The sequence below is a fragment of the Oncorhynchus gorbuscha genome, linkage group LG24 (genome assembly GCF_021184085.1).
Source record: "Oncorhynchus gorbuscha isolate QuinsamMale2020 ecotype Even-year linkage group LG24, OgorEven_v1.0, whole genome shotgun sequence".
Classification (NCBI taxonomy): Eukaryota; Metazoa; Chordata; class Actinopteri; order Salmoniformes; family Salmonidae; genus Oncorhynchus; species Oncorhynchus gorbuscha.
This window is the reverse complement of record NC_060196.1, coordinates 719,741-729,971: the sequence shown is the minus strand read 5'-3', so window position 1 is coordinate 729,971 and position 10,231 is coordinate 719,741. Positions and strand designations below refer to the sequence as shown.

General features: G+C 38.7%; 1 protein-coding gene across 2 annotated transcripts in view; it reads right to left on the bottom strand.

The window, feature by feature from the left end:
* Positions 1 to 6,292: 6,292 nt before the first annotated feature.
* The window catches only part of LOC124013196 (calcium-binding protein 2-like), a 48,900-nt gene continuing 44,961 nt past the window's right edge, over positions 6,293 to 10,231 (bottom strand). For both annotated transcript variants that reach the window (XM_046327426.1, XM_046327427.1), the window contains exons 4-7: positions 10,067 to 10,201; positions 9,703 to 9,812; positions 9,375 to 9,522; positions 6,293 to 6,383 (exon numbers count right to left, since the gene is read on the bottom strand). In XM_046327426.1, coding sequence (XP_046183382.1) covers positions 6,358 to 6,383; positions 9,375 to 9,522; positions 9,703 to 9,812; positions 10,067 to 10,201 — 419 coding nt within the window. In that variant the 3' untranslated portion in view covers positions 6,293 to 6,357. The remainder of the gene's footprint in view (positions 6,384 to 9,374; positions 9,523 to 9,702; positions 9,813 to 10,066; positions 10,202 to 10,231) is intronic.

The window sequence follows — 10,231 nt, the reverse complement described above, 5'->3', positions numbered from 1 at the left end:
CCTGCAGTATAGGAAGGAAGGAGTTATACCATACATACTGTAGACTGACAGATACCTGCAGTATAGGAAGGAAGGAGGAGTTATACCATACATACTGTAGACTGACAGATACCTGCAGTATAGGAAGGAAGGAGTTATACCATACATACTGTAGACTGACAGATACCTGCAGTATAGGAAGGAAGGAGGAGTTATACCATACATACTGTAGACTGACAGATACCTGCAGTATAGGAAGGAAGGAGGAGTTATACCATACATACTGTAGACTGAGTTATACCATACATACTGTAGATTGACAGATACCTGCAGTATAGGAAGGAAGGAGGAGTTATACCATACATACTGTAGACTGACAGATACCTGCAGTATAGGAAGGAAGGAGATATACCATACATACTGTAGACTGACAGGTACCTGCAGTATAGGAAGGAAGGATATATACCATACATACTGTAGACTGACAGATACCTGCAGTATAGGAAGGAAGGAGATATACCATACATACTGTAGACTGACAGGTACCTGCAGTATAGGAAGGAAGGATATATACCATACATACTGTAGACTGACAGATACCTGCAGTATAGGAAGGAAGGAGATATACCATACATACTGTAGACTGACAGATACCTGCAGTATAGGAAGGAAGGAGTTATACCATACATACTGTAGACTGACAGATACCTGCAGTATAGGAAGGAAGGAGGAGTTATACCATACATACTGTAGACTGACAGATACCTGCAGTATAGGAAGGTGGAGTTATACCATACATACTGTAGACTGACAGATACCTGCAGTATAGGAAGGAGTTATACCATACATACTGTAGACTGACAGATACCTGCAGTATAGGAAGGAAGGAAGGAGATATACCATACATACTGTAGACTGACAGATACCAGCAGTATAGGAAGGAAGGAGGAGTTATACCATACATACTGTAGACTGACAGATACCTGCAGTATAGGAAGGAAGGATATATACCATACATAATGTAGACTGACAGATACCTGCAGTACAGGAAGGTGGAGTTATACCATACATACTGTAGACTGACAGATACCTGCAGTACAGGAAGGTGGAGTTATACCATACATACTGTAGACTGACAGATACCTGCAGTATAGGAAGGAAGGAGGAGTTATACCATACATACTGTAGACTGACAGATACCTGCAGTATAGGAAGGTGGAGTTATACCATACATACTGTAGATTGACAGATACCTGCAGTATAGGAAGGAAGGAGGAGTTATACCATACATACTGTAGACTGACAGATACCTGCAGTATAGGAAGGAAGGAGGAGTTATACCATACATACTGTAGACTGACAGATACCTGCAGTATAGGAAGGAAGGAGATATACCATACATACTGTAGACTGACAGATACCTGCAGTATAGGAAGGAAGGAGGAGTTATACCATACATACTGTAGACTGACAGATACCTGCAGTACAGGAAGGAGGAGTTATACCATACATACACAATCAATCAAATGTTATTAATAAATCCCTTTTTACATCAGCAGATAATTATACACAAACCCAGCCTAATCCCCAAACAGCAGGAAATGCAGATGTAGAGTCACAGTGGCTAGAACAAACTCCCTAGAAAGGCAGGAACCTAGGAAGAAACCTAGAGAGGAACCAGGCTCTGAGGTGTGGCCAGTCCTCTTCTGTCTGTGCCGGGTAGAGATTATATTCATACTGTTGACTACTAGTTGACTTGGACTTGAGTATAGTCTTCAATCACAATGTTAGAGAAATATATTCACAATTGTTTTTAGAACCATCTTGATTAGAAGTGAATGTAGATCATGTCCATTGTAATTACAACAAGTATATCAGTGCTAGTTAGAAGTGTAACTCTGTAAAAATTAAGTAAAGGTCATTTTATTTGGTTGATATTGTGTATTGTCTTTGATTTGATTCAGTTTGATATTGTATGTCATTCATTTAGTCTTTGAAAGACCAGCCCAATGATGGGCTGAAGGGGATCCCAACGTCATGTAGAATGTACATCATGTTATTGTCAATGGTCCGTTAGAGTTTTATACCTATGGAGATGTGATTATGTTTAGATTACCATGACAACAAGCCTCTGAAACGGATGCATACATACTGCACCTCGGAAAAGGCTTTTATAGTCCTGGTCTTCGTCTGATACAACTGGGATGTATTGTATTAAGGGCTACTGTAGTTGCGTGCTAAAAGATTATGTAACAAGTTCATTATTATTGTTTATTTTTGTCAGTTTTGTCAAATGTAAAGAATGTGTTTACCTCTGATTTAATAAAGAAATTGCAGCATTATTTTACTGTAGGAAAATGCATGTAACATTGTATGATTCCTCTCCCAAACATTAAACTAACAAGGATGTATAGTTCAACATTTATTGTTTAACAAAAAATGTTATTGACACAAAGTTATTTTTAATTCATTCCCTTTTAGGAAATTAAAGACATAAATAATCAAATGTATGAAACTACTTGAATGAACATTTATTGTAATTCTAATTAATTACATCACGATTATATAATCAGACAGTTGCACCGTTCTTAGTATCTGATCAATAATCTGAAAATAATGTACAATTTGTCAATAAATCAGCATTTGTTAAAGATGCAGTCCGGGATCTACTTCAGGATTGGTGGGTCCCCTGCGGAATGGTTGAGCTAACGTAGGCTAATGTGATTAGCATGAGGTTGTAAGTAACAAGAACATTTCCCAGGACAGACATATCTGATATTGGCAGAAAGCTTAAATTCTTGTTAATCTAACTGCACTGTCCAACTTACAGTAGCTAATACAGTGAAGGAATACCATCCTATTGTTTGAGGAGAGTGCACAGTTTTGAACATGAAAAGTTACTAATAAACAAATCAGGCACATTTGGGCAGTCTTGATACAACATTTTGAACAGAAATGCAATGGATCAGTCTGAAACTTTGCACATACACTGGCCATCTTGTGGCCAAAATCTAAATTGCAGCTGTGCTGGAATAATACATTATGGCCTTTCTCTTGCATTTCAAAGATGACGGTGAAAATTACAAAAAACTGTTATTTTTTTCTATGTATTATCTTTTACCAGATCTAATGTGTTTTATTCTCCTAGATTCCTTTCAAATTTCCATAAACTTCAGTGTTTCATTTCAAATGATACCAAGAATATGCATATCCTTTCTTCATGGCCTGAGCTACAGGCAGTTAGATTTTGGTATGAAATTTTAGGCAACATTTTTTTTAAAGGGGCCGGTCCTTAAGAGGAGCACCCCCAATTCGTAATATGTATATATGTATACATACATACACACACACACACACATATATATGTATGTGTGTGTATATATGTGTGTGTGTGTGTGTGTATATATATATATATATTTATACATGTACACATATATGTACATATATATATATATACACATACATATATATACAGTTGAAGTCGGAAGTTTACATACACTTAGGTTGTCGTTATTAAAACTTGTTTTTCAATCACTCCACAAATTTCTTGCGACTCCAATCCCGTATCCGGGAGCGTAATCATAGCCTCAAGCTCATTACCATAACGCAACGTTAACTATTCATGAAAATCGCAAATGAAATGAAAGAAATATATTCACTCACAAGCTTAGCCTTTTGTTAACAACACTGTCATCTCAGATTTTCAAAATATGCTTTTCAACCATAGCTACATGAGCATTTGTGTAAGAGTATTGATAGCTAGCATAGCATTAAGCCTAGCATTCAGCAGGCTACATTTTCACAAAAACAAGAAAAGCATTCAAATAAAATAATTTACCTTTGAAGAACTTCGGATGTTTTCAATGAGGAGACTCTCAATTAGATAGCAAATGTTCATTTTTTCCCCAAAATATTATTTGTGTAGGAGAAAACGCTCCGTTTTGTTCATCACGTTTGGCTAAGAAAACACCCCGAAAATTCAGTCATTACAACGCCGAACTTTTTTCCAAAGTAACCCCATAATATCGACAGAAACATGACAAACGTTGTTTAGAATCAATCCTCACGGTGTTTTTCACATATCTATTTGATGATAAATCATTCGTGGCAATTGGGTTTCTCCTCAAGAGCGAACTGAAAAGTTTTGCAGCTGGAGATTACGCAATAATTGCGACGGAGGACACCAAGCGACCACCTGGTAAATGTACTGTCTTATGGTCAACCTTCCAATGATATGCCTACAAATACGTCACAATGCTGCAGACACCTTGGGGAAACGACGGAAAGTCTAAGCTCATTCGTGGCCCGTTCACAGCCATATAAGGAGTAATTGAAACACAGCGCTTTCAAAACCTGGGCCACTTCCTGTCTGAAATTTCATCTTGTTTTCGCCTGTAGTATCAGTTCCGTGGCACTCACAGACAATATCTTTGCAGTTTTGGAAACGTCAGAGAGTTTTCTTTCCAAAGCTGGCAATTATATACATAGTCGAGCATCTTTTCGTGACAAAATATCTTGTTTAAAACGGGAACGTTTTTCATCCAAAAATTTTAATAGCGCCCCCTAATGCATAACTGGTTTTAAACTATAGTTTTGGCAAGTCGGTTAGGACATCTACTTTGTGCATGAGACAAGTAATTTTTCCAACAATTGTTTACAGACAGGTTATTTCACTTATAATTCACTGTATCACAATTCCAGTGGGTCAGAAGTTTACATACACTAAGTTGACTGCCTTTAACCAGCTAGGAAAAGTACAGAAAAATATATAATGGCTTTAGAAGCTTCTGATAGGCTAATTGACATAATTTGAGTCAATTGGAGGTGAACCTGTGGATGTATTTCAAGGCCTACCTTCAAAATCAGTGCCTTTGCTTCACATCATGAGAAAATAAAAAAAAATTGCCAAAGACCTCAGAAAAATAATTGTAGACCTCCGCAAGTCTGGTTCATCCTTGGGAGCAATTTCCAAACGCCTGACAGTGCCACATTCCTCTGTACAAACAATAGAAAGCAAGTATAAACACCATGGGACACGCAGCCGTTAAACCGCTAAGGAAGGAGATGCGTTCTGTCTCCTAGAGATGAACGTAAAAGTGCAAATCAATCCCAGAACAACAGCAAAAGGACCTTGTGAAGATGCTGGAGGAAACAGGTACAAAAGTATCTATATCCACAGTGAAACGAGTCCTATATTGACATAACCTGAAAGGCTGCTCAGCAAGGAAGAAGCCACCGCTCCAAAACTGCCATAAAAAAGCCAGACTACGGTTTGCAACTGCACATGGGGACAAAGATCATACTTTTTGGAGAAATGTCCTCTGGTCTGATGAAACAAAAATAGAACTGTTTGGCCACAATGGCCATCGTTATGTTTGGAGGGAAAAAGGGGAGGCTTGCAAGCAGAAGAACACCGTCCCAACCATGAAGCACGGGGGTGGCAGCATCATGTTGTGGGGGTGCTTTGCTGCAGGAGGGACTGGTGCACTTCACAAAATAGATAGCGTCATGAGGAATGAAAAATATGTGGATATATTAAAGCAACATCTCAAGACATCATTCAGGAAGTTAAAGCTTGGTCGCAAATGGGTCTTCCAAATGGACAATGACCCCAAGCATACATCCAAAGTTGTGGCAAAATGGTTTAAGGACAACAAAGTCAAGGTATTCGATTGGCCATCACAAATCCCTGACCTCAATCCTATAGGAAAATTGTGGGCAGAACTGAAAAAGCGTGTGCGAGCAAGGAGGCCTACAAACCTGACTCAGTTACACCAGTTCTGTCAGGAGGAATGTGCCAAAATTCATTAACAAGAAATTTGTGGAGTGGTTGAAAAATGAGTTTTAATGACTCCAACCTAAGTGTATGTAAACTTCCGACTTCAACTGATATATATATATATATATATATATATATATATATATATATATATATATATATATGTGGATATTTTGTAGGACGTAACATATCATACAAAATGGATGCTGTAATACACATTTAAGGGGACCCATTTTTGCTCGTGAGCACTACTTTTAAAATTACTGGCTGAAACTATACAAAAGCAATACTAGCTGATAACGTAGTGTAGCACTGAACATAATACATGAAAAGCACTTTACAAATATTATTATTATTATCATTACAGTGTTACAATTATACAACAAAAACATACAGTATTAGGAGGGATTGTTGATATAGCAATGAAAAAAAGTAAGAGCAAATACCCTAAAAACAACATGAAATATTTGTACATCAATAATACTGTAATTACATATACAACAACACACTGAGGACTGGTCCATAACATCTAACAGAGGAGGTTTTGTTGTTTACTAGTCTCTTAAAGTCATGTCATCACAGTCTTCTGGCCAGGAGATTCAGCGAGACATCATCCTGACAAACTCTGTGGAAAGAACACAAACTATCAGCTACATCTTTATTAGTGTGTTGACAACACAGTGAGTATTAGTATAGTGACAACATGGAGAGTATTAGTATAGTGACAACACAGTGAGTATTAGTATGGTGACAACACTGGGAGTATTAGTATAGTGACAACACTGTGAGTATTAGTATAGTGACAACACAGTGAGTATTAGTATGGTGACAACACTGGGAGTATTAGTATAGTGACAACACTGTGAGTATTAGTATGGTGACAACACTGGGAGTATTAGTATAGTGACAACATGGAGAGTATTAGTATAGTGACAACACAGTGAGTATTAGTATGGTGACAACACTGGGAGTATTAGTATAGTGACAACACTGTGAGTATTAGTATAGTGACAACACAGTGAGTATTAGTATGGTGACAACACTGGGAGTATTAGTATAGTGACAACACTGTGAGTATTAGTATAGTGACAACATGGAGAGTATTAGTATAGTGACAACACAGTGAGTATTAGTATAGTGACAACATGGAGAGTATTAGTATAGTGACAACACAGTGAGTATTCGTATGGTGACAACACAGTGAGTATTAGTATAGTGACAACACGGTGAGTATTAGTATAGTGACAACACTGTGAGTATTAGTATAGTGACAACACAGCGAGTATTAGTATGGTGACAACACAGTGAGTATTAGTATAGTGACAACACAGTGAGTATTAGTATAGTGACAACACTGTGTATTAGTATAGTGACAACATGGAGAGTATTAGTATAGTGACAACACAGTGAGTATTAGTATAGTGACAACACGGTGAGTATTAGTATAGTGACAACACTGTGAGTATTAGTATAGTGACAACACGGCGAGTATTAGTATGGTGACAACATGGAGAGTATTAGTATAGTGACAACATGGAGAGTATTAGTATAGTGACAACACAGTGAGTATTAGTATAGTGACAACACGGTGAGTATTAGTATAGTGACAACACTGTGAGTATTAGTATAGTGACAACACAGCGAGTATTAGTATGGTGACAACACAGTGAGTATTAGTATAGTGACAACACAGTGAGTATTAGTATAGTGACAACACAGTGAGTATTAGTATAGTGACAACACTGTGTATTAGTATAGTGACAACATGGAGAGTATTAGTATAGTGACAACACAGTGAGTATTAGTATAGTGACAACACGGTGAGTATTAGTATAGTGACAACACTGTGAGTATTAGTATAGTGACAACACGGCGAGTATTAGTATGGTGACAACATGGAGAGTATTAGTATAGTGACAACATGGAGAGTATTAGTATAGTGACAACACAGTGAGTATTAGTATAGTGACAACACGGTGAGTATTAGTATAGTGACAACACTGTGAGTATTAGTATAGTGACAACACAGCGAGTATTAGTATGGTGACAACACAGTGAGTATTAGTATAGTGACAACACAGTGAGTATTAGTATAGTGACAACACTGTGTATTAGTATAGTGACAACATGGAGAGTATTAGTATAGTGACAACACAGTGAGTATTAGTATAGTGACAACACGGTGAGTATTAGTATAGTGACAACACAGTGAGTATTAGTATAGTGACAACACAGTGAGTATTAGTATAGTGACAACACAGTGAGTATTAGTATAGTGACAACACAGTGAGTATTAGTATAGTGACAACACAGTGTGTATTAGTATAGTGACAACACGGTGAGTATTAGTATAGTGAAAACACAGTGAGTATTAGTATAGTGACAACACTGTGTATTAGTATAGTGACAACATGGAGAGTATTAGTATAGTGACAACGCAGTGAGTATTAGTATAATGACAACATGGAGAGTATTAGTATAGTGAAAACACAGTGAGTATTAGTATAGTGACAACACTGAGTAGTAGTATAGTGACAACATGGTGAGTAATAGTATAGTGACAACATGGAGAGTATTAGTATAGTGACAACACGGTGAGTATTAATATAGTGACAGCATGGTGAGTATTAGTATAGTGACAACACTGTGAGTAATAGTATGGAGACACCACCGTGAGTAACAGTATAGTGACAACATGGTGAGCATTAGTGTAGTGACAACATGGTGAGTATTAGTGTAGTGACAACATGGTGAGTATTAGTATAGTGACAACATGGAGAGTATTAGTATAGTGACAACACTGTGAGTATTAGTATAGTGACAACATGGAGAGTATTAGTATAGTGACAACACAGTGAGTATTAGTATAGTGACAACACAGTAAGTATTAGTATAGTGACAACACAGTGAGTATTAGTATAGTGACAACACTGTGAGTATTAGTATAGTGACAACATGGAGAGTATTAGTATAGTGACAACACAGTGAGTATTAGTATAGTGACAACACAGTAAGTATTAGTATAGTGACAACACAGTGAGTATTAGTATAGTGACAACACTGTGAGTATTAGTATAGTGACAATATGGTGAGCATTAGTGTAGTGACAACATGGTGAGTATTAGTGTAGTGACAACATGGTGAGTATTAGTGTAGTGACAACATGGTGAGTATTAGTATAGAGACAACATGGAGAGTATTAGTATAGTGACAACATGGTGAGTAATAGTATAGTGGCAACATGGTGAGCATTGTTGTCACAACATTGTGAGTTTAGTATGGTGAAACAGTGAACATAGTGGTGTAGTGGAGACCAAACTTCATCATATCTCAATGTCACATTTCCTCTCTGATCCATTAGTTCTCCCCTTCTCCCCTCTCTCTCCTTCTTTCTCTATTAGTTTCTTTCTACTCCTCTCCACACCCTTTCCTCCCCCTTTCTCCCCTCCTCACTCAACTTCTCTCCCCTTTCAAGTTCACCAAATCGTCTCCTTTTCACTTCCCTCTTTCTCCTCTCTCCCCCTCCTACTCCCCCTCTCTCCCATTCCCCTCATAGTCCACCAAACTGTCCCACTCTCCCCTCACCTTCTCCCCCTCATCCCCCCTCTCCCCTCACCCTCGAAGTCGAGCAGGCCGTCCCCGTTGAGGTCGACATCTCGGAGGATCTCGTCAATCTCTGGTTGGTTGAGCTGCTCCCCCACCAGCTTTTTCATGGCCTCCTTCAGTTCAGCCAGGCTTATCTGACCGTCCCCGTTAGAGTCAAACTGGAGAAGAAGACGGAGGAGGAGGACAGGAGGAAGTAAAGTGAGGTGAGGGAGAGAGAGTGGTAGAAAGGGAGGGGGAGAGGAGAGATTAAATGGATAGAAAGAGCAGGTTAAGATAAAATAACTTGTCATTTCATTTGTGTTAACAGATATAATAAGATTAATATTGTCTCTTCGTACTTCTTTGAAAGCATCCCTGAGCTCCTTCACTCCTATCATGTCTGCTGTCTCTGCCAACATCTTAGGACCCATCAGCTCCACAAAGTCCTCAAAGTCCACTCTGCCGCCACCTAGAGGGAAACAAGAGTCATTACAGAAATGGTCACAGGGGTGATGAAGAGCTGAAGAGCGAGCTGAAGAGCTTCAAATACTATACACAGAGGGTATGCCCTTGCTTCCTCTGGTTAATGTGAGTGTGTGTGCTGCGTGCGTGAACACTCACAATGTGTGCATGTATGTCTTTACATCCGTGTGTGTGTGTGTGTGTGTGTGCGTGTGCGTGCGTGCGTGTGTGTGTGTATGCGTGCGTGTGTGTGTGACTCACAGATGTTCTGACTGAGTTCGATGAGCTCCATCTCAGTGGGCATGTACCCCATAGTCCTCATGCACTCTCCCAGTTCCTTACAGCTGATGTAGCCATCTTTATCCTTATCAAACTCCCCGAACGCCTCCTTCAGCTCTGCACAGGGAGGAGGGGGATGGGGAGAGG